Genomic DNA, 27,973 nt, shown 5'->3' on the forward strand with positions numbered 1-27,973 from the left:
CTCCTCCTCTTCCTCCTCGCTGCTTTGATATTGCATGTGTTGTGAACATGGAGTCTGTATCTCTGTTCCAGCGGCACCACCTCAAACTGTCATTAAAGCGCATGTCCTCAGGTGGAAAATGACTTCTGTGGGGGAGCTTCTCCAATGATAACATGGATTTGCTCTAAAATACGTTGCTTTTCTCAGAGCGTCATGAATAAGTAAACGTTGATGAAAACCCTTTGCATTCTCACCATCGTTCCTAATGCTTTTGCTTTTAAGATGCATACTGAGGCATGCATAAAACATCCTCGTTCCCCCTCTCGCTGCAGCCCCAATGAATGATGGAGGGAGCGCCGCACACAAAACCCTCTTCACGGCAAAAGGAAAACAGATGAACAAACAAAACAAGTCAGTCTAAATGTGTCCAAGGCGCAATGCCGAGGCCTAAAATTACATGTCTCTCCCTTCCCACTTAGCCAAGCGTTTGTGTGTGAATCCCGCTGGCGTCACTGCAGTTCACTCTGGTTGAATGAACTACATGTGATTTTTTTAATTCAGCCAATTGTCGCTATTGCCCCGGAAAACCGGGCTGTAATTTTGGCCCCAGCATTGATAAGTTTTTCACTTAGCATTGAGAGGATTAAATCAATTATGTTGATTCTGTATTTACTGCTTGCATGCCCACAGTCGTTTGTAATTAGCTTATTGCTTTTGATCTGATGTAATGTGATGAAATGCCTGGAAGCAGCTCTGGGAGCCCGCTTGGCTGGAGCGACTGTGGTGGGCGCCACTTCCAGGCCCCCACTGAAGCCCCATCCGATTGTCCGAGCACGGGGAGAGGAGGGGACATGGGGCGGGGGGGAACCTGGGCGACTCGCGTGAGCGGCCGCAGACAGAGAAACAGGGGGATCGGTGTCAGAGTGGAGGGAGGGACCACCCGCTGAGATGGCAGCATCCTCCAAACCTCATTACCCTCAGAGGCCTTTTCCTTCACATGCATGTGTAATTACACCCCACCCTGCCCCACCCCACCCCCCTCGAAAGCTCTCACAACACCTGATACCTGCAGGTAGAGCGCCACAGGGGGGCCTTTTGCAATGATAGGGCTCCGAGGCCCGAGGGCCCGCTTAGAGTAACTAGCATTCAACTCTGGCCACCCACATCAATCAAAGACCCCGTAACACAGAGACTGATCGTCTGTTTGGGAGAGAAAGAGCTGTTTATTCATGGAAAACTAATTGTTCTACCTGGCCACTGTTCTGCATCCAAGACTGCGCTACAAAGCACAAAGGATGCCGGATTGGATTAGAAATAGTCCAGAATATTTGGACGTGCCTGAAGGACTTGTTGTTGCCTGCTAGTTTCAGGACAGGGAATCCTTCTCAAGTTAATTCTGTCAACCTTCTGCTGAACAGACGGATGAAGTCTTTGGCTTAACTAATACAAGAATGAGCTGGACCTCAATTAAATGCACAGTTTCAAGTGCTGCCCATCTTTCCTCAAAGGGGAATGGCTCCAACATGATCCCATTCAAACTACCCTAACAGAACCCCTCCCAAAGCGCCCCCTCCACTCCACCAACCCCCCCTTTCTTCCTCTCCCAAACTGGTGCAACAGACCCATGGTGCACTGCAGACTGTTCTGTTTATGAAAGAGGTCAGGGTGCCACATATGGCCGGCGCGTTAAAATACACACGGCTCCTGCCGCGGCTGCTAAAAATGTATTGCGGCTGTCTGTACATGCAGGAATAAAATAAACTCTGAATGTTTCAGCGAGCAGTGCTGAGAATTTAATGATTGAGTATTTGAAACTCTGGTCAGATTTGAACATGAAAAAGCGGAGGAAAGCACATGTCTTTAAAGGTCCAAAGATATTGGGTTAGACGTCAGCAATATACAGAGAGTTGTTTGATTTGGCAGGAGGGGACGCGCCGATCTGCCAGGGATAAGTGTGTGTCACACGCCATCTGAGTGGATAGCAGGGCCACAGTAAGCCGTAGGAAACCAGCGGTGAAACTAAACACATGCAATGACAGCCACAGGCAGTAGATGTGTGCCAAGGAGTCTTAGCTCCCAAAAGACCGGCCCGAGGGGAAAGAGAGCAAGGCTACCGATAAGTTGAATAAAGAGCAGAAAATATGAATACCTTCCCCTTCAAAGCGAACCATTATGTGCCACTAAATTCTGATTATTTTCAGTGAGATTCTGTTGCTTATTTCTCTTGGCTGCACGGAGCTCCTCTCTGGCTCTGTAGCAGATTTGTGGCTCTATGTTTCACCTCTCCAGCAAATACACTCTGCGCTTAATAAGACAGAGGTTGGAGATTACACTGAAGATAGTGTGAGCATTAACAGCAACGCCTCTCGAGGGGTTTTTCTGTTCATTATCCCATCAGTGAAGCCGTCTCTGACACCGAAGACAAAATCTCCTACATGGCGCTGCTGCAGGCGCCAGTGAATGTGAAGAAAAGGTCAAGAAGGGATGGAGGCATGTTCCTGGGTGTTGCTCTTGTTTTTATGACAACCACACTGGATGCAAAGTTCTGACGCTGTAAGTCCGTAGGTTTGTTTCCAGCGACAGCCAATTCATCCCTCACTGTAAAGATTCAGTGAACACCTCCGTTCTCCAGCTGGCTGCTGCTTTGAGCCGCTGCGGTGAGAACACCAAATTCATATTCCTGTTTGCATCGTATGATTAAAGAGCGCTGCATTTCATAGAAATATTAAATCAGTTAAAAAACCCAGACAGCCAAAAAAAAACGAAGGCGCTGATCGTATATGAGGCGCCAGTAAGTGTGAAGACAAGTTCAAGAGGGCATCGGTGGGTGCAGCGCTGGGTGTTGCTCTGTGACGCCCTGTCTTTATGAGATCAGGCCTGCTTCTGGGTAATCTGCTGTGACCTGTGGCAGGAAGACTGTGTCCACCTCTCAGCGCTGTGATCCTTTCTTACACCTAGCAGTTGTGGGTAATAACCAACCATAATTCCATCTCCTGCTGGGCAATGTAAAAACCTCCCCCCGCTGCTCTATGGTTTTTTTCCAGTTGCAGGGTCATGAGCAAGCAAAGCATTGTGGGAAGAGAAGGGTGACTGCGGTGGTGGCGGAGGAGGAGGAGAGGGAAAAGTTTAGGGGTTGCTAAAAAAAAAAAGAAAAGAGTAAAAACATGTGTAATGAGAAAACATGTGGTGTGTAACTATTGGAAGTCATCAACAACAGAAAATAATAATTAAAGCGCAGGATGGAGAGAAAAAAAGTGAAGCTGTCTTTTCGTGGCTGGGAGACCACTGTCATCATGTCTCAGGAATTAGGCAAACATATGCTGGTCTGCTGCTGTTGAAACCGAGGCGCCTCGCTCAGGCTGCGGTTTGGGAACATGAAAGGCTTTGTGGGATGAGCAGGAGGACTGGCCCTAATTCAGGGCCTCATTGCCAGGGAAGCTGGCAGCAAACTCCGATTGTGGGACAGGGAAAGGAATTTGGTTACATATTCCAGAGAGGACCGCAGCTCCAAACAAACTGAAGCAACAGGCTGCTGAGCAAACCATTCTGTCCGCATTCAAACCCCCTCTCTAGCTCCTCTGCAGGGGTGAGTGACTCACTCCCACCTGACTGAACCCCAGAGGAGGCTGAGGAGGGCGAACACGGGTAACAGGAATGTAGAAGGTCAAGCCCAACGCTGAACTTGTAGCCCTGCTTCCCTGCTGAGATCCTCGGGGCGCTGGCAGCAGACGCGCTTATTTGGCTGGAGTGTTTGGAAAACAAAGCAGGCTTTGTGTTGTTTTATTGCAGCCAATTAAACTCTTAAACTCAATATCTATCTTTGAGAGGATGCACAGAGGTCAGCCTGAGATGTGCGAGGGAAAACAGAGAAGGGGCAACAGTTAACACATCACTATACTCCCCAGGCTACGCATTTCCCCGGGTTAAACACAGCATGCCTTCACTGTAACCTGATCAACTTAGCAAATTGGATAAAACTCTCATGCTTCTATCTTTTCACAGCCATTACAATGTATATCCACGGGGCAAGCGCGTCCTGATCGCCTTCCAGAAGTGAGACATTTTCTGGCATTTTCAGACAGGCTGGGATTAGATTAATCATGTCTCCGTTCAGGGTACATATGATTATGGTTGACTGTTTACAAGTTTTCTCAGATGTGCTCCCCGTGCCAGGACATGGTGGTAGAGCTCCGAGCCTGAAACTCATTCGCGCATGCGGTGGTCTTGTTTTAAACCGAGCTGCAGCGAAAAAATCATTCATTTTCTGACAGTGTAAAATACAGATGTGAGGCAACATTGGATTTGCACCTCCTTGTTAGCATTTATTTAACTTCTTGGTGTTCCAACTGGTTGAGGCTGAGTATGTGAAAGTGATTTATTACAGTTCAGTGACTTCTGAATTGTGTTTATGTAGCTAACCCCAGTAAGTTTAATAAAATGGATAACTTGGGTTTATTTTTTCATCAAGAGAGGATGGAGTTTGAGAAGTGTCAGTATCATGCCCAGCCAGTGGGAGGCAGCACAGACTGGAGGATGATGGGACTGCAGCGCGCACACACACTTGCATGCTATATACACAAAGAATGAGTCACTGGAGTGGTTGAAGGTGACCATGTCACACATCTGGGCTGCAGACCCAAATGGCCGGTGGCAGAGGAAAGGACGGGGATCAGTGGCCAGAGGAGCGGTGACATGTGGCACGCAGAGGGGAGAGCAGACCGCCTTCAGTTTGTGTCTGTAATCCTCCGCCTGAGAGAGAAATGTTTGGTTATGGTTAAAGGCGCTGTTGTCCCACATTTTCATCCACTTCTAATTACAACATAGCTGAGGCTCAGCGACAGCCAGCGTAACTGTTGTTGTTGTTGTTGCTGTTTGTTGACATTACACAGGCCTCCCCCACAACACACTTGTCACACGCACACGTTCAGATGCGTACAATCAAGACCAAGTGGTTCACACCCGCGTGTAACGCCGCTGCATGAGCACACACAGGAGCACGCAGGCTGTATTTAGGGGCCTTCGAACACACGCACACATGCTACAGTCGAGTTTTAACACACATCCTTCCACAGGGTGATCAGCAAAGTTGAGTGGTAACCATTGCAGAGCCCAATATAGAGACACCAATGTGTTTGGTGCCACTGGGAGATTAGTACGACCGCAGCGAAAACCCGAAAACACTATGTAGACATTTCTGTGGACCGGATATCACAACTTGTACATATGTGGAGGAAATTCAGCGCGGTGAAAGGACAAGTGAGTCAGTTAGATGCCACATACAAACTGCAGAATACAAATGAGTTACCACTGACTAATTGATGCCAGATACGATGTAACCTTTATGGTGTTTTTGGGATGATTTAGCAAAAATCCAGCGGCCGAATTTAACACAGAACTTTATTATTGCTAAGGGAAAGAGAGATTTGAAACATGTGGATGCAACACACAAAAGAAAAAGTTGATAATACAGAGACACAAACATATTTAGAATTGAAAGAGTGTCAATAAATTACAGTTCTCTAATAAAAGCTGGTTGATTCATTTGTTTACATTTAACTGAATGATATATCAAAAAGAAAACAAAGCTATTAGTTGAAAATAACATCTTTTTGTTGTAGATTAATTATAGACCCTGCCCATACACATTTAGAAATCACACACTGTGAACTACAAGTAGATGTCTTGATGACGCTGACACTTATCAGGACCAAAGCTACAGCTGCAAGTCTGTCTAAATACATACTGTACTGTACACGCCACAATTTTCATACTCTGTAATTTAATGTTTGCAATTAAAAACTTCTGTGCTGCCTCTCAGAGCGCGTAATTTACTGAATCAACGCCTTTAAATCAAGCGTTTCCTTCTGTGACAGACTTGTGTCTCCCAGAGGAATTTGCCATTCCAAACCACAGTCTGCGATCCCCACATTGTTTTCACTCCCAATCACACGCTTTATCTCCAATTGCTGACTAATTACCAAGAGCTAAGGGTTATGGGAAAGGCCCCGAAATGACAGTCTGATGTTTTTGTGGTTGAGCATTTGGATTGCTGCTTTTTCTTGTGCTTTTTTTAATTGTCGATTTACGGTGTGTGAAACCGGGGTCAGATGTTAGATGGGTCAAAAGACGGTCAACGTTTTTGTTCTTATCAGAAAGCATCTTCAACGGAAAGGAAATGAACATAAACACATTGCATATAAATACCTTAAATTGAAGAAGTATATATATTATATACCAACCTAGTACAACTAACTTGTAAATACATGCTAACACTGAGACATGAGCCTGTTAGCAAAACAACTTAATTCCCATTTAGCGGTATGTCATCAGTCTGGACAGCCATATAATTAAAATAAATGTCTTACCAAAACTTAAAAAGAAATTTACGAGCAGTCTAAAAATGGTTTGTGTGTGAATTTGAGCTAGGAGCCAGATCGTACCTTTGACATTGCTCTAAGACGTTCTATTAGAATCAACGTCGAAAACAAAACTGTGCTTTCGGAGTTCCTCAGGGCACCGTACACAACCCACTTTCTTAGTGGCGAGGGACACCTAACGACAAAGTTCAGCATCATCGCCTGGCATTATCAATCGTGTTCCTCTCTCTGTGATCTCAGATGCTGTGGATGAAGTAATCTGAAGACATGCCACGCTGGCGTTGATGTGCGTGCGAAACACCTGAGGTGACTGACTCATAAAGAGGCACTGTGTGGTGTGACATGTAAGATTCTCCGGAGAGGGAAAAAAGGGGGGCGGTTAATGCCTCTGTTCATGATGAAGCAACGAATTATGGAGACAGGGTGTGTCATCTCATTCTCTGCTCCTTTCATCATAATCTCCCCCTTCTATGTGGAGAGAAAGACTCACTGGAGGCCGTCAGCCCCGGACTGCAGCCGAGAACATCCCACAGAGATCTACCTATGGCCTTTTACAACACTTCACTAAACAGACAGCTTAAGGATTAACGGACGGTATTTTAAAGTCGGAGGAGTGTGTAGCAAGTAAAATGTACAGTAGTGTGTATGTATATGTGTGTGTCACCTGTTATGCAGCTGTTATTTTGGGCACTTACTGATGGCTGAAAAGTTGCACAGGAAAACTCATAAATATAGGCTCTCTTATTGGTTAGTAATTAGTCATTGTTGTGTTGATGATTGGTTAAAAGACAGATTTTAATTTAATTTCAATGTTACATGTGAAAACCCACCATCAAACTTTATTACTTTAAAGGGATAGTTCGAGGTACTTGTGACCCCGTCTGCAGCGGTGCTTAGCTTAGCTTCCATGTAGGAACTCCAGCCGATTTCTCCTAACAAGGGCTGTGCTGACCGTTATCTATTGTACAGTACGTATTACACTTACTATCAATAAGTACCTCAAACAACCCCACTTCAAAAATCTCAAACTACCCATTTAAAAACAGTAAAGATTTTAAGCTTATTTGCACCATTTTATATTCATCCATTCATACCCATACCGTTTATCCTATTTAGGGTCACGGGGGGCTGGAGCCTATCCCAGCTGTGATTTGGCGAGAGGCGGGGTACACCCTGGACTGATCACCAATCAATCACAGGGCTGACTCAGAGATAGACGCTCACACTCACACCTACAGGCAATTTAGAGTCACCAATGAACCTAACGAGCAGTATTTGGACCGTGGGAGGAAGTACCCAGAGAGAACCCACACATGCACAGGGTGAACATGCAAACTCCACTGCAAGGCCCACTTCATCCGAACCAGGGCTCGACCTGTGAGGCAACAGCGCTTACCACTACTTTAGAAACACTAATGTTGTTTATGATCTTCTTAAAATACTGCTTCTGTGTGGAAAATGTAACTCAGCAATGGAACTTGTAATTTTGGCAGCCATATAAATGCAGCGTTATAAAAAACACTGTATTTCCCTCTGAAACACCGTACAGAGTATGAATAAGCATAAAAAACACCAGCTCAGAGTTGTACTTCAGCACTAGTAGATGCACTCAATCCCCTTCCACCACTACCATAAAGTAAACATGCTGTTTTCTCCCTTTTTGTGTGTGTGGCAGGACCATTATCAGTGACTTCAGCCTGAAAGTTGGCCACCGTCCATTACAACAAAATTGTTGCCTGCTTTTAACATAATTACATTTCTTCTGCTTTGATTCCAGTCCGAAGTAATAAAACACTTCTAACCCAAACCCCAAAATCTATCCACAACTACAATTAAAGTTAAAAGTGCAGTTGTTTTATGATAAGAGCTGCAGGGTCTGTAGCCACCAAGCTCTACCACCTGCTTCTGATTGGCTAGTGGCGTGTTTTTTTCCCCTCACACATAACCCAGCATGCACTGGGATTTATTTATTAGGAATAAAAAAAGGAGTCACTAATCTGTGCTCGGTTCAGACAGCGGGCTCCCCCTACACACCCGCTCACACACGCACACACACATCTGCGTACCAGCTGAGCAGGGAGCAGTCCCACTGTTAGGCTTTCACATATCAAAGGGCCTGGGGTGCTTTGGCACTGCCGGGGTAGTTGTCCTTTTTTACGAAAGACAAACAAGCAAAGAGCTCGGGATGCGGTCCAGAGCCGTCTTTGACACGGTGTCGAAATGGGGACTTGGCTCTGTGACATAGATCATCTACATGTGTAAAAAAGCTGTGAGGTTTTTCCCCCTTATTTTTTTTAGCGTTGTTGCTTGTCTTCAGCCTATAGCAAGGCAAACCCACATTCTTTATTAATCCACTTTAACCATACACCACAAACAACATAATTTGCAGAATGGGTTATGGCTTCAAACGTCGGCTGGAGGCTGCTTTTGTGTCAGAGGTGCATGGAAAGAATTAGCTCTAGGTGTGTGGTACTTGTGTGATGTATGGCATACAGCTCCCCAGAGGTCAGGGTGTAAGTCTGACACTGTGACATCACGAAAACACAAGTAATTAGACAGATTGTGAATCCATCACATTGTAAATTATTTCTCTATAATCCTCAGAAACACCCAGAGACTAATGCTCCCAAAACAGCTCATCATTACACGTCATATTTCAGCAGTGAAATCATTTACTGATGATGGCAACAATGAGAATGAGAACATGGAGAATTATACTGAATATGACAGGAGTCCTGTTGGTCTAAAAATGATCTTGCAATACATCATATTTAACACGTACGAACAAATCACAGAGGTTCAGTCTGTGTACCGCAGCACAAACACAGAACACTATTTTCAGCAAATGGAAACAAGGCCCATTTTGGGATCAAAGCAGCTAATGGGTTCTGGATAACCAGAAGCTGCTGTCAGTTTTTGGCCAAAGCAAACAGACATGCAAACACATGTGGCACTGCGTCCAAAAGATTTTCAATACTGCTTAGACAATTATAGCAACATTACATCTAATCTGAGTCTCAGAGCCTCCTTTACAAACGTATAATGGTGGCGAGGAACACCTCAGCCAGGATGGCTGACTGAAGGGAAAAAATGAGTCGTGGTTGTACTGTTGTAACATTTTTAAGGCTAAGAGAAAGCAATTTTGTTGCTATTTTTGAGCATGTCTTTGACCTCCATTCCTAAAGGAAAGAGGAACGAAAAGAAGAGAGGCAAAACTGAAAAAGACAGAATCTATGTCACACACTTTCTACTACTAATTTGACCTTTGAGGGTGGGCCGGAGAGAGGAGTGCAATGCGCCTATGTTCCACTGTAAACCAACCTGCCATTCACTTGAATGTATTATAATCAGACGTGAGGGCGGCCTGTAAAGAAGTGTAAGAAGCTCTGTATACAGGAAGTTGGGTGTGATTTAAACTTTTCAGCTAGTGTTAAATGTACCTGTCACCATCAGCACGCTCCATAATGTCAACTCAGTTGGACATGGGGAGAAATGTGCGTGGATAAATAAACGCTTTTCACTGCTCATGTCGGTGGTCAGACTCAGCGGTTCGGGTACAGTTTGGGCTGTCGGATAAATTCTTGATCACTTGCCAAACATGAATCACTTTCATCAGCCTACACATTTCACATTTATTATTAACAAATGGGCAATTTAATTCAATAAGTGTGTGTGAAGCAGCAGTGCACCATTGAAAAAGCATAAAAAAAAGAAAAGAGCTTTATGGACCAAAGGAGGGGGTTGTTTGATTTTCACATCAAAAGACCCCTGGACAGTACAACCAGTATACATGTCCTGATTGTGTATTAATAATCACTATCTTATGTGCGCCGTATGTGCGTCTTCCACTGAATTCAGTGCCGGGTCAAACAGCAGGACCAAAACCTGGTAACACTGACTCAAGGGGAAAACATGCACATTAAAGAGCAGAAAAGCCCAAATAAAAAGCCTCTAATGTAAAACAGTCGCCATCAAAGAGATCCCTCTCAATATTTGTTGAACTCTTACATATCATATTAATGCCATTTCAGCCATTGTTGTTCAGTCAGGCTGCGTTTGATCTGCGCGGCTGCTATAACTCTGGGGTAATGGGAGCGCTAATGAGAGGAGTTGGCACTTTATAAACACGATGAGGAGCAGGTGGAGCCAGGGGTCAAACTGGGCCATTGTGTCCACCTCAGCTGGTCTCATTCAGAGGGACTTATTTTCTCAGATCACGGAGCAGTTTGACAAATTGGCATATTTCAAGGCAGACGTCTTTGTTATAAGTTAAGTCCGGGCCTCGATCATGCTGAACAAATGTGCGAATAATCTGCAGCATGGTGCAGAGCGATAGGGCACAGGCGTCTCCAGAAAACAGGTCATCTCTGCTCCGACAAAAGATTTTCCCTTCTGATGTCCCGCGAGGCGAGGACACACACAGAGGATGTATGCTTCTGTATAGAGTTTTATAACGTCTTTCAGCCCGACAATGTGCGTGAGATTTAAAAAGGGGCTCTATTGTATGTCAAAACCTCACTTTTAATGGGGTCCTTATAAAAGTGCTCAGTGATCATGGTATTCAAATCACAGCTATAGCAAAGCACTTCCTTATTTCAGTATCTGGAAGTGATCCCAGGAGAGGAGGTGTACCACATCTTAGACTCTAGGCTGCACGCTCTCTCTGTTCACTCACCAAAGGCCTCTTTCCTGTGGTGCTATACGATCATTTATTGAGGCTTAATCATCATGTATTGAATGGTGTATGAACTGTTTGTAAAACATTTTAAAGGGCCCCCGGTGCACTATAAGCTTTAGCCATGAGTGTGCAAGATGTTTAACGTTATTCCAGCTCAGGCCTAGAGACAACAAATAGCCTCTGTCCCTGCAGAGCTTTCATTGTCACTAGGAATTAAAGAAAGCTAGTTATATTAGCTGAGTCGCTGATGCTACTCTAGAACATCTATTCCTGTAAAACTGCCCTGAACTGCTAATTCTTTGTGAACAATCATTTCTCAAAAACACAGTCAAATGTTACTGAGGAAAATGTAGAGAGGACAACCTGTTAACTGGTCATAGTAGCATTTTGCACCTGGACCACAACAATGTTGTCATCAGCCTATTATTCTGCATTACACTGGTAGAAGTAACATTAATGATGTACCGTAAAATCCGGAATATAAGTCGCAATCTGTTTTTGGGGGTATCCCAGAGGGGAAAATGTTTTCTATAGCTATTTATTAATAAATACGTGTTTAGAAGTTATTTCAACACGATCTCAATTTATTTCCTTTTAAAACACATTCAAAACACAAACAAATTACAGCCTACCATCTGTTTTCACCATGTCGAGTTTGCAATCCTGCTAGCTACCGGTGCTGTAGCTAGCAGTAGCTGGCAGCCTACAGTAACGTTGATTGTTCTGAGGGTGGCGGCTGCACTGGCCATCATAATGGTGCCTGTCCGTGACGAAGCGTTAGCAACAATCAAGTTAGTTTTCCTCACTGTTTTAAGCATTGCGGCATATTGTAAATAGGAGATGTTGTAGCGGCTTGGACCCAGAAACAGTTTAATGCTGAGATGTGAAGTCACCACTTAACAATCGGATAGCGGCATCGTCTGGGTAAAATACTGAAACAATATCATACCTCTCTCTGCATTTTATACCGGTATAATGGTCACACCGGTCTATAGGAAGCAGCCCACTTTTTAGATGAAAGACAAATGTATTAAAAGTGAAAATTTTCCTATAGCTATTTCTTATTATACAAGTTAGTTTTACTAATAAATGAGCCGGTTGGTACTTAGACCGACCTTGGTAAGAGATATTACATATAGATAGATACAGTTTAATGAAAGCTGGTTGTGAAGAACAGTTTCAAAGGACGACCCAATCCAACACTCAGTATGCCTATTCCCAAATTTGCACCGTCACACTTTGTACATTTTGCTCATATTCATATAATGCATGTACCATCAGTCTGAACATTATATATGGCTCCAGTGACACGTGCTTAACAAAACCTGGGAGAATTCCCAAAATGTACCCAAATCTACCAGCTAAGCTACAAACGACTTTTAATCTCCTCCATCACTATTGTAGTGGTCCTTTTTATTCCCTGTAACTAATAGGCCACCGGGTGTGAGCCACACAGGTACCCTGGTGCTACAAAGAGACTGTGCAGGAGTGATGTGGGGGCGCTTCAAAGGGACCAGGCGGAGGCGGAGGAGTATATGGCATGGAAAAAGTCAGCAAGAAAGAGAAAACCCCTCTTCTGAACACGGACATAATCGTTTGGAGGACTACAGCACAGAACCTAAATAATACATTTCAGGTTTTGATATAACTATTACTGCCTGCAAAGAGCTCTTTGATGTTAATTGAAACCACTGGGCAGCAATCTGCTTTATAGCACTGACAAATAACAGTTTCCTTTGGGCTACGCAATGAAGGTTAGACAGCAGAGAAGGCACATACTTGCTCCATATGCTCATTCGATATAAATAAAAATCAAAAAAGAGCTTGTCTTCACGGAGGCAGCACAATATGCGGAGGATGGTCCCTGGCCGAAGTTGTGGTAAGTGAAAAATGCTGTTTACAATTTTAACAGTACCTTCAGCAGAGGTCCTGTGTAGTGCAGGACAAAGCCTGGCTGTATTGTTTTCAGTTTTCCCAGTAGTTTTCTTCCTCCTCTTTTATACAGAAAACCACAGCCTAACATGATAACGTAATAATAAAAATCTAGGTGGCCCAACAGAAACTCTTGCATCTCTCTTGTATGTCTGATATTTTTTCCGATCTTCATATAATACAATAGTTTGAAGCATAGGGGAGGGATGATTGTAGGGGAGTGGGCTCTGGCTTTAATACAGACACAACACAATGGTCTCTGTCTTCTTTTACTGTGCTTTAGTACATTCAGGCACCATGTTCCTCTGATCTTTGATGCTTTTTTACGCCCATTATATCGCAAAAAGTCTTGTCAGAGGGTCATTTGGCTCTGATGCGATGCAGAATAACAGAAAACATACCCCCATCATGAGTGCAACCACATTGGCCAGACCAGAGAGACCTATATGATGATAGAAGAAGTTCAAAGTGATGTTTCCTCCCCTCCATCCCATCTGATACCACATCAGAGTGTGTATAGGAATGACCCCGCCTCATGCTGAACCCCACAGGTCGGACATGAGAGAAGAGGTGACTGCTTTAGAGCCTGATTCACTGTAGAACAAATGACAGGCATTGCTGAAGAAGGTAATTGGCTTGTCTCCATGTAAAGAGCATGTACATTATGATTGTTCACAGACTCTCAAATCTGACCAATGAGCAAAAATACTCCAGAGAGTTTTCTCTTCTTGGGCATGCAGCTCATCAGAGTAATGATGGTGAGAACATGTGAATGATAGTTTGACAGATAGCTTCTATCTAACATGCTGCAATGATGGATTAGGTTTTTTTTTAGTTTGCATGGGGTGGTGTATGTTTGAAAAGATTGAATATAAGTCAGGAATAGCTATGAGAAATACCGCTTACATACCACAAAAGTAGAGTATACATGAAGCTACAGCTAGCAGTCTGCTAGATTAGCCCAAACACTGGAAACAGGAGGATTCAGACAGACTGGCTTTGTCCAAAGGTAGCAAATCCTGCCTACCAGCACTAATAAGGCTAATTAATGTAGACATTATATCGTTTTTGTTTGATAAGCACAAAACAAGTGTAAAAATAACAACAGGTGGTTTTAAAGGGGCTATAGGCTATGCCAGGCCTTGGCCTGCAGTAGTGACTTCCTGGAGTTTTGTAGTTTTATCTTGCTGTGGACCTTGAAAAGTACACCACATGAAGCTAGTTAGTTAGTTAGTTAGAGGTGTTAGTAAAAATATTTTGTTACGATGGGAGAGTAAAAGGCTAAATGTTTTCCTCTATTTCGAATCTTCACGCTGCGCTAAGCTAACTAGCTGTAGGCTATTTACCAGACAGATATTGATCTTCTCAACTAACATTGGGCAAGAAAGTGTATCTGAAAATGTCTATTAAAAATGTCTAATATTTTATATATACTTTTGCAATTAATTGTGTTCATCTAACTGTGCACATTTGAATCCTCAGCCATGGCGGTCTTGAGGACTTTAACACCAACCCACCAATGGACCACCAGCGATGAAATTGGGATTGTTTGACAAGGTAAGTGGCCTGTCTGGCTTGTCTACCAGTAAAGGCCTCTACACTGTCAGACCTTCACTTTTTCATCAGATCTGAAAGTATCGGCCAAAAAAAGTGAGTCCGGAAATTCTCTGTTCCTTGAAATGTAAACCATAAAGATGACTGACAGTGTGAATATGTGAATGATAGTTTGACGCAAAAAACGAACATAGTGTAATGATGGATTGGGGTGATGGAGGTTGGATGAAGGCAGATTTTGACATGGTAAGATAAAAAAAGGACATTTTTTACAACACGTTATTTTTTCATTCATAGCAGCTCTGAAAAAGCCCTATAGGCTGACATATGTTAATGTGGAAAAAAAAGAACTATATATGCATGCACATGGATCTAGTTTGCACAAAATTATTTCAAGGATATTTTCAAACATGTTCTCCCCTTGGAAGACCAGGACAGAGGAGAGGAAATGTAGGTTATAAATAGGAATCAAAAGAACCCCGTCCTTTTTATTAGTTGGGGATGCCAGAGACACCGGCATCTTTGAAAGTGGGAGAGCTTTTGAGCATTTTACAAGACAGGTGAAAGAAACATGTGGGTTAAATCAATGTACCCGGCTCACTTGGGTCAGCTCTACCATAAAAGAAAAGAGATTACAAAGGAAACTAATGAAGACACTGATCAAAGTCTGTAATGGTAATATGTAGCAGGTGTTTCAGAGCCCTGCAATCCGCCCCTGCACCACCCTCCAACCACCACCGCTGCTCCATCCGTGAAACTCTCTCATGTATTTCACATGTGCTTTGATAGGAACAATGGACAGAACACACTTCAGCACTATTCAAAACATGTTATGGGAAATCTGGATGAACTCTTGGAGGTTACTCCGACTGTGGGTGATGCATTAAGGCGGCCCCCGTAGACGTTGTGAGTTTACGGTGTGCTTTCATGATCGGTAGTGAGTTGAAAAGGGCTGACATGGTTGAAGCCCACACCGGGAGAAAAGCACCTGGATTTGAGATGCATGCAAGAGTTAAAAGAGGGTTGGCGGGACTTGAACTGGCGTATGTTCAAAGCATGATTGCTATTTTTACACATAGCCTGAGATGAAAGAGAGACTGCTTTTGATTTAGAAAAAGGGGGGAAGCATATGGAATAACCATGTGGAAGACCAGGATATTTGAGGAAGATATTTGAAATTAATTCTATTTAAACTGTCTTACACAAAAAATAAAACATTAAAATTAAGTATTCTACAACTATCTCGACCACCACTACTACTAATAAAAAACAGTAGTGTGTAGTGGTTATTTTTGCTTTTAAATGTTTCATATTCTTATTTTTTAAACGTCACAGCCATTTTAAAGGCTGTAAAACTTAAATCGTTGATTTAAAACCATGTTGACCGGCATCTTCGCAATTTGTAGATCTGTACCTGCGGTGCAGTTGCGCAGTGCAACATTTAGAGCGTGCCAGAGCTTCTTCCGTCGCGTGCACTCGGTCAATCTGGGATTTGTAGTTCTCATTACTAGGCTGTACCCGTCTCATTCAGGAAGCTCTCAACAAAATGCCATTTTACACGAACAGTAATGATGATTAGGCTCTGAATGAGATAAAACGAGGAGCTGAACTTGCTCGATTTATTCTAATATGAGAATAGTTTGAGATACCGTGCACTCGTGTACTACAACAACCAACGTCGCCCCTAATGAAAGCGAGGCAGTGTAAACACAACTCCAGGAACATGAAAAGATCGGGTGACAGTGAGGGGGAGAAGAGAAGAAAGGTATTGATAGCGTTTTTCTCCGTTAGGTCTGGCATATTTCTAAGCCCTGTCGCTCGTTGAATATCTAATGCTCCTTATGTGATGCTGCTGGCTGCATTTTGAAGGCTAGGAAGCCGCGAATGTCAGCGCATACCTCACCTTGCCTGTTTCCTTTATTGTGTTTTCCATTTTTTCCCCAGTCTACCACAATGAAGAATTACAGTTACATTATAAAACGGTGTTTTACCACGTAAATACACTGCTGATAAGAAGCTCGAGCTTTCAAAATAACGTCTTGGCAACATCCACTATCAAGTCGAAACACAATACAATTTACAGTCTGTGGTATATTTGAGGAAAATAGTAAAAGCCAGTACTGTTTTCTTGGTAAGTTGTTAACATTTAATAAAAACAAACAAACAAAACAAACGTGGAAACGTCAAAGCTAAATGTGGGAAGTCATTTTAGTGTAAGAATGAACGATGTATCATTTATTCATTCTGAAGTAGCAGCAGCTTAGTGCAATGAACTAGTATAAACAATGGTAAAGTTAATGTGCAGCCCAGAAGTATATGTCAGATTTGGCAAGGTGCCAGACCAGCAGCCTATAGGCTACAGCTGCTTCAGGCTTAACTATAGATGCAGTGGATAATACATGGAGGTCTGACGAACAGTGAAAAAATGACATACTATTGGCTAATGTTATGATTAAGGTACTTTAATAAATACCTCCTGTACATGTGCCAACTGTAGAACCTGGTATGTTATAAAATTGTAAGAAGGGTTATTTACACATGATAAGAGTAGAGATGGGTGTTGTTGTAACCTGTGATGACCAACTGTTGCGTGTGCTGGTGTCTTAAACTGTTTCGTGCTGACCTGGGCCTAATCAGGCTTCCACATGCTGAATAACCGTAACTTTGTTTTCTGTGGAGATACTAAAGGAAAGGAAGGAAAGGGCTCTCCTGTGCCCGAGGCGTCCCGGGCTCTGTTTCGCCCATAGTCATAGTCACAGTGTCTGTCTGTCTGCCGCTCTGTCTGTTTCTCTTCTTATCTCCTGACTTGGACGCCGTCTGCTGTGGCACATGTGTTTGGATCATGTTAGACAGCAGTGAAACTATGTAGGACGTGGTTCCTCCTGTTTATGAAAGCAGCCATGGCGGCCAGATGAGCGGCTCAGAGAGAGAACTCATTCCAGCTGGCCCTCAGGCAGTCAGGCAGCACTGCACAGACCTAATGGCTTAGCTTCCTTTCTCTTTAGATAAATAAAAGGATGAGCAGGAGGAACTCTAATCGCAATATGACTCTCTGACTGTAAAGCAGCCAAAGGAAGGAGCTGCATGCATTTCAGCCAGTTTTTATAATATAGTGGCCACATAATGATACAGTTGTTATGATAACTAATAACTTGGATATGATGGTAGTCTTATCCAGTAAGCGAGTGTTTTTGCCATGCTGCACAAAGTGAGAGATGCGGCGTGATGGGTCCACTGTCATTCTGAGTTAGGGAATGCAAGCACCAACGATTAGTGCCAAATGAATACACAATCTCCTTAGAAAATCCCACCACAGCAGGTCTGCATACTGACTGCTGACATGTCATAGTCTATATATATATTTTAAGTTGAATAGAATATGACATTGGCCTTACTGCCCAGAGAGAAATACCACACTGCAGCCTTGATAATAGAAATAATCGTTTCACATTAGTTAGACCACAGGATGGTTCCATTAGATATTTTTTGACACACTAATTGTTTGTTCACTGTCTCATGTTCTCGAGTAGTTTCACGCCTTTCCCACAGCAACATTCGACTCGCCTTGTACCCTAATGATTTGGGAACATTTTATTGTGTTTTATCATCGTTTTTATCACAGTTTAATTTTCCACTCATGCCTTGGCAAGTGTAAAAACAGCACTTGCCCTGTCCCATAACCCGATGTTCTAATCCTGTCTTTGATGCAAGCTCGCCACTTGGACAGCGATGACAAGTATAAAGTGCTGTGTCGAAACAGGAAGTGTGTGTGTGAACAGCAGGCTAAGTAATGATCACACAGGGTCACCAGATGTTGTGAGGTCCCGGGCTCAGCCCGGCCCATTGCTTAGATCAGCCTCATTGGTTTGCTCTGGTTGTGGCACCTAGTGCAAGCTGTTTAGGGTATTTAATTTCTGAACACTCATTAAAATGGTTTGTGTTTCCCTTGGCAATTCTGTTAAATTAACAACTACCGAGGTAAAAGCTGATTATGTGGCCACACATCCAGACATGGTTAATCAATTCTCCCACACAAAATGTTAGCTGGTGAATTAGTGTAAGGGAAACGATTTATGGCGACTAATGCCGACGTCCTGTCATGTCAGGCCCGGTGTTTTAGCAAGAGGGGGGTGTCAGATTCTGCACATTCAGCAGCTTTGCACTCTGCCGGCCATCTTTTTCTCCCTTTTAACCCAAGCTACATGCTGCTTGCTCTATTAATGAGCCAATAATGGAGAAATAGTGTTGGGTGCTGACATAAAACATGGGTATGGATACCTAAGGCAGGGTAGCACATAAGCTCACACAGAGTTAGATTTACACCTAGGCCCTGTGTAGAATGGTAGAAAGGGAACACTCGGCATGGGGGCTCTTGCAGCTTCATCAGACCCCCGCCGGTAGAGCCGTGGAAAAGCCAGGGCTCCGAAAAATACGGCTGTGGCAGATAATGATACCATTACACTAATGGAGCTGGCAAATGAAGGAGAACCCAGATGCCCTGCTTTATTACCGGAGGGGGTCATTTCCTCGCTGCATTCCTAATGGCCTGAGCACACAGTATTGATCAGGCTATCATGCTGCTAATCCTCTACAGAATTACTTATCGCTGGCTAGGTGTCGATCCACCGCGTGCCCTGCTCTGGCCTTGCCGCTGGGCGGCCGCTGTGTGTCCAACAGGGACCCAACGGGCCGTTTATCCAGTCATGATTTAGGGCCAAGCGGGGATGGTGAGTAGGATGTCTTTAGCAGGGGGCTGGCCAGCTCATTGTGTAAAAAAGGAGGCAAATGAACCTTACAGCTTTCATTTAATTAAGGAGCAGGCAATGATGTGGGTCCTCCCTCTTTATGGCCCCATTGGCCACCGTAGAGCTGGGGAAGCTGTGAGATTGGGTGTTGTTCTCAGTAATTGTGCTGTGCTGTAAATAAGAACATGCAGCTCTTGTGCCATCAGCTGCAGCAGCAGCAGGTGCTAGATTTTACCGGGCCGTTGGCCAATTTTGATTACAAAGTGCTCTGCATATTTAACTCTACTTCTCTGCTTGGCCCAAAATGGAAGAATTTCACATGCTAATTTGTTTCTTCAGGCGAACTGTAGTGGACCTGCCAGTGTCAGCTCAGATTACTACAATTAATACAGTGGCTTTATGTGGAGACTGAAGAAAATATCTTCTAAATTATGCATTATTTGAACATGACTGAGAATGGTGTAGCCTGGGCCCATCATCATTACAAATGAATAGGTCAGGTAGCACAGAGCACTTTGCCCAGGGCTCGAGACCTGTCATATACACGGCCCCTTTACTGGGCCCCCGTGTGCATTAGTGTTCTCAGGCCATTGGAAGCGTGGCATCGTAGCATAAGCAGACCCCTCTTGTCACCTCTGGCCTTGGCTAATCAAAGAGTTTACCTTAAGGGGGGCATTTAGCCTCGTTCGTTAGGGCCACTCCAGTAGCCATAAAGAAGTATTTATATATTTCCATCTGGTACAACCTGTCGTGGCTAGGGAAACTAGTTATTGATCCAGATATTTAGTCATTTCTTTCTGCGTGCACCATCAATATTGTGCAAACATCCGTCCACGCGAGGCTTGACCTCAGCTTCGGCCTCTATTTTTCGTTCCCATTGGAGTTCAGTGATATACTATTCTGAAAAGTAAAATCAATGAATGAATATGAAGTTTTGGCGTGTAATATAGCGCAGGCCCAAGGCCCCGGGTCTTTCATTGATCTGCTATGTGAGGGTTGGAGGGGGCTGATTAGTCTGCTGCCGAGCTTTTCCTCTACATGTCTTTACCTTGTCTTGCCTATTTGATCTTTGGCTCATATATTTGGACTGAGTTGTTAACAGATCAGCCTGGTTAGTCAAACCTCTTTAGCTTAATCCAGTTAACATACTAAAACTTGTGCATTCCTGTTCCTGCACAATTTGGTACAAGAATGTGATGACTTGTGTTTTAGTAATGATGACCAGTGAGATACAAGATGCAATGCTGTGTATGTGTTTATGAAAGTGTATGTATTGAATCATCCTGAATCTTGTTGCGTTGCAGTTGAGTGTGATTGTTGGTAGGTCTTAGTTAAAAATGTCATTGATGGAAGGATGTGATTGATTGTCGTAAGTTTTGCTTCATTTCATCTGTTACTTAATTATTCAGCTCTGATTATCTGTCCAACAACTGGTGACATTTAAACATAAGCAAGCTGTGTCCTTACGATAACAACCTATTCAAAGTTTATTACCCATGAGATGGTTCTCTGATGACGACATCCTGTTATCAGCATTTTAAGTGTTGGGTATGTTTCTTCTGATCAATGTGAGAAATCCTGCACGTCGTTCCCTCACTTCCTACCACCTTCTTTTAAAAGTCTGTGCACGACATTGTTGCATGATGTCCACATTTGGTTTGCATCTGGAAGGATATCAACTTTTACAGCACGGCCTGCGTTGTCTCAGAGTACATGGCTAAGATGACCTGCCATGGACTCCCATATGTGCTCAGGAGGACCTGTGAACTTACTGAACATTTAAATGGAAAAACAGAGATAGCTTTATGCTAGGCACAGCAGTCTGGTGTGGCTTGAGGATTGAACCCCAGTGACTCATACAGAAGATTCAGCAGAGGTTTTTCCTAAGTACCAGCTGCCATCTACCCCCTTCTGACGGGTTAGTCAGTATGGCATGAGGCACAATGGAAAATTGGAGCTCTACCAAATGTCTTACTCTCAAGTCTTATCATTTTTATTTTAGTATGAACCGGTTGGTGTTGTTTCTGCTAGAAAAAAAACTAGATAAAAATTGATATCAATGCTTGCTCGTTAATATTAAGAAAAATTCTGCCAGTGAAAAACCAATTTATGCAACCATACGTGACACGTATATTCTTGTGTATGGTTTCCTCCTATGGAAGCAGTCACTAGGATTGTCCCTGACAGCTCCCATGTCTGACAGCCCCTACCGAGCACCTCATATTAGTGTTGAGGCATTAGCCACAGATGTCAGCGTATTCGCAAACAAGGCCGCGATGTGGATCCTGCAAACTGTCCGACCAGATCAGCCGTCACTTTCAATGAGATTACATCGAATGTGACCTGCCCAAGTAGGGGTTCATCTGTCATGCATGTGTCCCGTCACAAGAGAGACATAGAATAATCAGTTCAATCAATAGATGGTGGTGGCTCATTGGGCCGCTGCTGAATAAACATGGGAATGACCCCCTCACCTCATACACAGAGGCTAGAGCCTCCAGGGGGTTCATTAGCCACTCAAGGCTATGATCCGCGAGAGTCGTTATTTTCTGTTTCTGTTTGTTTGGCATTCTGGTGTGTGTGTGTGTGTGTGTGTGCGAGAGAGAGAGAGAATATGCAGTGGTTGTGTGAATGCACACTTCGATACATTTGCGTGTACGTTGCAGCTGCTGTTAGTGTTAATGCTAACAGAACATAAAGTAATAAAAACTTAAATAAGCGAGTAGAATTATGAAGTTACAGAGCTAATAATACATCAGACGAATTACGTCTTAGCCTCTTAAGGTTGTTTCAAGCTATCTCCAATAAAAATGATTCACTATGCAAAGCCACCTGCACAGGGCAGACAGCGTAGCCTGTAGGCTGTTTATTTGTGAATTTATTTTCCTTTGTAATGACTCACCTTTCCAATAAAGCAAAAGTGCGTACTGCCAGGGTGCTTCCCAACATCTGGTTCCAATGGAAAGCCCAAAACCCTTCATTCACAAAAGCTGCAGGAGACCAGGTAACGAGGCGCTGTAAATAGTAACCGTTAATTTGTACATCATAAGTTCTTTTCTCATAAAAAGCGGGCAATGAAAGTGCGTTAAAATACCTGGCATTTAGCTTATTGCTTTGTAGAGGCTCAAAATAGGAAGTGCCTCCTTTAGCCAGAGCCAGGTTTTTGCATTGCTATTAGCTTAGGCAGCTGGAGGTACACTCAGCCTCCGCTACCCTCCACCACCGGTAGTTTCTACGTGTAAGTGGAAGGAAATGTTTCTTTTTTACATGAAGGGTATGATATTGATAGCGTCAGGCTTAGGGTTACGTTTTCTGTGGTGTTCAATCAGCAAAGAAGTTAGCATGTCCAAGGTTTAAAATGCACAAGCGCTTGACCAGCCACCTTCCAGTCGAGGGTTGGTTCCCAGTTATCCTGGATTGGCCTTTCTGGAGCCCTTTGTATCGCTCGTTCCAGCATTTACTCTGCATCAAGTCTTTGAGAGGTGTCTGCTCACTTCAGGTAGTCTGTTCATGTCTCAGTGATTCTTCCTCTGAGCCCCCCGTGTGTTTTTTCTTCATCAGCCTAACTTTTCCTTGCATATGCGAAGCAGCCAACGACAGCTTGACTGGCATGCTGTCAGACAGGCGATGCCTTTCCAACGGTGGAGCATCAGCCCTTTCCTGAGCGCTTGTGTGTGTGTGTGTGTGTTGATCTATGTGTGTGCGCAGAGAAGTGGGGGTATTGTCAGGACGTGACCGGCACACTTTGCATGTTCTTCTCGAGACAGGTGCTCCTGGGCGAGCACTGGTGCATGACAGTTGCCTTTCATCGCTGTCTTCTCTACACTTAACCCCTGACCAGCCCTCCCTCCTTCCTCTTTCCTCCTCATCCTCTTCTCCGCTCTCATCCCACCCTCTTTCCTCCACGTCTGACCTCTTCTCACGGCACCTCCCTCGGCCGTCTTGAGTGATGGACTGCGAAGGCTGGTAGGCGGGTTGCGCTTTCTATGTGGTGGTGTGGTGCGGCAGGCTTGTCACAAGCCTAACACTGTCAGGCCACGGAAACCCAGCTGTCCAGACTGAACTGCACACACACACAGACACACACACACACACACACCACAACTTTTTGTTCAACAGTCCGTAATTCCATCCACCGGCGCTGTCAAGCACTTGATCAAACGTGCATAAAGAAAAGAGCCCCTTGGCTGATTCCCATCGTCTCTCTTCCTATCATAATGTAGGCAGATTTTCCCTCCTCTGCCTGTTTCTTCAACTCTGTTTATTCAGATGAGCTTGACTGGGGGGCAGCGGGTCACATCCACTTGCCTGGCTAAAACGGTCCTGAATTGAGGGTTGTCTCCAGTGAGATGGAGAGAGTAAAAAACACAAGGAGGGGTTAGGAAGGGCTGCCGAGCGGTCATGTCAGGGCTGTTTTCAGGCCTATTTGTGTGTGTGTGCATGTGCCATGGCAGGGGTAGGGGTTAGGGAGTTTGAGGGTTCACTTGTCAACCCCTGTGTCATGCTTGCCCTGGCCCTGTTATGTAGAGGGCATCCACTGTCATTTGTTGCGGGACTGTTTGAAGTGGAGTGAGCCACAGAAGCATAAAAAGCAGTCAGCACACTGTGAGCGCTCAGGTGCCTTCGAGTACCTAGTGTTGATTTAAAAGTACAAACTCGTACTCTGCAGGAACTAATCCCCTTTTTATTTTGACACCGCAAACTTCTAAAGTTCTTTCAGACATTTGTTTTAGGCTTGGCCTTTTAATCTCCATCATACCTGTGTTAATTCAAGAGGGAAACTGATTCAGATGTTTTTTTTATGAGGTACTTAGTTTTTATGTTGTTTTCCCTTTTGTTCTCTGAGCTTCATCATGTTAAGTGAAGTAGGTGGATTAAATTCATGCTTGAATCCAACTTTGGGGAACACATACACTAGGTAAGCTTTTGGTTTTCATCCAACCATCTTTCTGTACTACTAAGTTTTTGAAGTTTATCCCTGTGTGTGTATCTGTGTTTTGCCAGTGTAGGTGTATGTGTGTGTTTCATCTGACATACATCTCCCACATTGTCTCCACTTTGGAAAAACAGCGATGGTTAAGACTCCTTAAACTTGTTGTTAAAGTGTCAGTGAAGACACACCACGAGCTTAATCCAACAACAGCCCATCTGCCATACTGTACTCCCGCTATCTGCCTGCGAGTGGACCCCTTCCTCGCAGTCATTGTCACATATAGGGGGCATTGTCACGTATGAGATGGACTCATGTAAATGCGGTGACAGGCTACTGTCTCGGCTGACTGACAGCACAGAGGGATTGGGCTAATCTGAGTGACTGATTCGAGGAGCGCGGCGGCTCGCTTGTCCCCATAACTCCTGAGAAATAGACAGCTTCGGCGGAGTTATCTGTGTTTGTAAGTCCTTCTGCTGCGCTGGGATGACAATAGGGATTAGTGCCAAGGTTCTTTAAACTGTTTTTTTATTTTATTTTTGGGAGGGGGGGAAAGGGGGCCTCTTATCGGCGTCTCGGCAGGATGCTGCCGCAGCCAGTTTTCCTTGACTGTCAATTAAAGAGGGGATCATTAACTTCAAGGGTATAAATGTTCTAACACTGGTATTACGTTGGGAAGCTAAGTCGCTGACAGATGTTCCAACTTTAATTCTCCACTTGTTTTTTTGTCCTTTAATTAATTTATGTATCACTATTCGGGCTTTAAATATTTTTTCCTCCTGTCTGCTCTTTGTTAGCCTGTAATCTCAGTTACCATGGTAGTCGCAAAGACGATTGGGCCTTGTCACTCGGCTGTGTTTCTTATGAGGTTCAATCGGCTAATGTATTCAATATCACCGAAACTGAAAGGTAAACAGTATCTAATGGCGCGCGTGCTCCTGCACTGCCTCGATGCCGCCCGGAGGTGCTGGGCGGGACGAGAACAGCGTGTCTGCCTCTATTTTTCCAGGCTTTTTAGGAGGACCCAACTACTCAGAATGATGCTTGATAAAAACAAAACGAGTGCCGCTTGTATCTCTGTACACGTGTGGCTTTTTTGGGAGGTAAACAAAAGAAGTGCATTACTTTGGAAGCTGTGTTGGCGGTTGTGAAGCGTGAGTATGACAGCTGTGGTTGAGATTTCCTCAGACAGACATAGAGCGGCGATGGGATACAGTTAGTCGTATACCTTAGGTAGCCTCATAGAGAAAGAAAGAAAACAAGAGGAGGAGAGACGTTAAGGGGAGTGGGAGAGAGATAGGCGACAGAGACTGCTAATGGGCAAACTCTCTTCATCCAGCGCCACTGCCATCACCACCACCCTGTTCTCTCATGACAGCTCTTTTCCTTTGTTCTCCCCCTCGGCCCACTCTCTGCCGGGGATTCGTGACAAGTTTTCGCGGGCTGATCAAACGCTGTGGTGACACCTGATTAGGATATAGTGCGTGTTTACAGTCGTGCATGGCGAGGACCCCCCCCTCCTCAAACAACAAGGGAGACTTCACCTTGACTAATTAAATTTGCACCTGCAATGCCAGCTGTGACAGCCACTGGAGGGCTGCATTTATTTATGTCACTCCATACATACTTCCTGTGACGTTCATGGAGGCTGAGTTTGCAGTAGAGACTCTGCTTACCCACATTGTGGGGTTGAAATGACTGCGATATCATGGCTGTCAAAATGGGTTGTTACTTAAAAAATTACTTGCAAATTCTGCAAACAAATTTGCTGTTTGGATTCAATTTCTGTAAAATTGTATTCGAACATTGGTTCCATTTAAAACAACAACATTAAAAGGAGCTCTCTTTGGTACGTTAGCAGGTGGCATAAGGTGCTCTATCAAAATCATTTGCATGATCATAGCATTTAGATGGAAAACACAGAAACAATAAACAGTAAATATTAGTGATTCATCCGATATGCCGATATTTTCCAACCCTTTTTGCCGATTGACGAATTCGATACCGATATATTAGGCACGTGTTTCCCACCCTAATTGCAGAGAACATCAAGTTTCCCCTGTTGTGGAATTGATATCATGCCTACTCTTATTGTAGTGGCCAAAAACTGCCATACCGCAGACGTCTTGCACCCTTCTTCATGCTTGACGGAAGAGGCGTGGTGCAGGCAGTGTGTGCGCACACTCGCACCAAGTTTATGTCGTACCGTTACGTCAAGCTTTTTTAGGCAATCATCGAGCATTTAGCCATAATTAAAGTGTTTTTTTATCGGAGGAAAATATCAGCAAAAATGGCATATTTGCTGATGCCGACGTCATTTTCAAGCCATAATCTGCAGATACCGATAACATGCCAATAATATTCCTAGTAAATACAGTACAAACAAAGTGTTTGGTGGAGTTTTTCCTATACGGTTACCAGAGGTGGAGTATACTGCCTAAAATGCAGTATTCAATATGGGCGAGTATGTCAGTCAGTGCACCAAAAATCAGCTAAGTCTACTGAAGTCTAGTTATAGATATTGGTATCAGTATCAGTATTAGTATTGGTATCGGTATCTGGAAGGACAAATTGGTGTTGGTACACCTCTAGAGTTTGTCGTGGTAATGCCTCACTGTAAAGTCTTTGAGATCTAATTTTAAACAGGTTTTGAACCCTTGTTTAAAATAATGTAATTTGTCTTCCCAGCTCATTGTCTGTGTATGTAATCATGGTTTAATATGCGTACATGCGAGTGCTTGTACATGCGTTCATGTGTGTGTATCTATCTAAATCAGTGTTGAGAGTGCTAAAGGCCACAGCTGAAGTGAGCAGGACATCATTCACCCAGTAACAGGAGACAGGGCCTGGTAATTTGTGACCCCCCCCCTCCTGCTTTCTTACTCACTCCCTCTCTCTCTGTCTCTCTTCACACCACCCTACCCCTCCATCCTGCCTCCCCCAGCCTCAAATTGACCAAGGCTCTACTGCTGGTCATGCTGTATTACATGGGTTAGATGAAGTAATTATTTCTAGGCCACTGACTACAAGCAAGATTAATAGTTTTTGAAACGGCCATAATGGAGGGCTGACCCGCCGTGACATAAGCATTATTTCAAGCTCACCTCCACTCTCATCCCTCTCACCTCTGGGCACTGGCAGAGTGTGATTTATACCTGGGTTAATGAGGGGAGGGGACCTCAGGAGCCCAGGGCCGCCAGCATACCACTGCAGTGTTACAGGCCTGCTCTCCCAGCTCAACAGACAGTGGGCTCACTTGAGGAAAGCTGCGTTTTCTGTCTCGATTTAAGTTAAATCATCAAAATCTACATTTTTAAATGTTGTTGCTTAACTGGAAGTCAAAATATCTTAGAAACTTCAGTGCTTCAGGCTGTTCTTGAAGCAGGTCGGTGCTCGCTGAGATGTCCTTGAAAGAAAAGAACAATATTATGCTACTGATATTGAATCCCTCCGTCCTGGGTCGCTTCATCTGTCCACCCCCCGACCCGTGATGCTCTGGAGCCTAAAGGACCAGAGAGGCTGGAAAGTTGTCACTAGGTGGCACTTGGACATCATGTTATCAGATGCTCTCTCCCCCTTCACCCCATCCTCCTCCTCCCCTCCCTCTCTCTTCATCCTTCCTTCCTCACTTCCTCCCTCCCCTCTGTGCTAAGTACACCTCAGATGTCAGGGTGTTTTATTTTTATTGGATGAGGGCAGTGTGTAATGCATTCACCTCCGTTCCTGCCAGCTGTTAAATGCCCCAGAACATGGTCTGGCCAGGCTCCGCCCCGTTAAC

General features: G+C 44.1%; 1 protein-coding gene across 1 annotated transcript in view; it reads left to right on the forward strand.

Moving 5' to 3' along the window:
* Nucleotides 1-16,207: 16,207 nt before the first annotated feature.
* fto (FTO alpha-ketoglutarate dependent dioxygenase) overlaps nucleotides 16,208-27,973 on the forward strand; it is a 113,337-nt gene continuing 101,571 nt past the window's right edge. Inside the window, exon 1 of the mRNA XM_069662174.1 lies at nucleotides 16,208-16,285. Coding sequence (XP_069518275.1) covers nucleotides 16,208-16,285 — 78 coding nt within the window. The remainder of the gene's footprint in view (nucleotides 16,286-27,973) is intronic.

This window comes from Semicossyphus pulcher, unplaced genomic scaffold (assembly GCF_022749685.1).
Source record: "Semicossyphus pulcher isolate SPU_LCO1_2020_fin unplaced genomic scaffold, fSemPul1.0.p SCAF_1, whole genome shotgun sequence".
Lineage (NCBI taxonomy): Eukaryota > Metazoa > Chordata > Actinopteri > Labriformes > Labridae > Semicossyphus > Semicossyphus pulcher.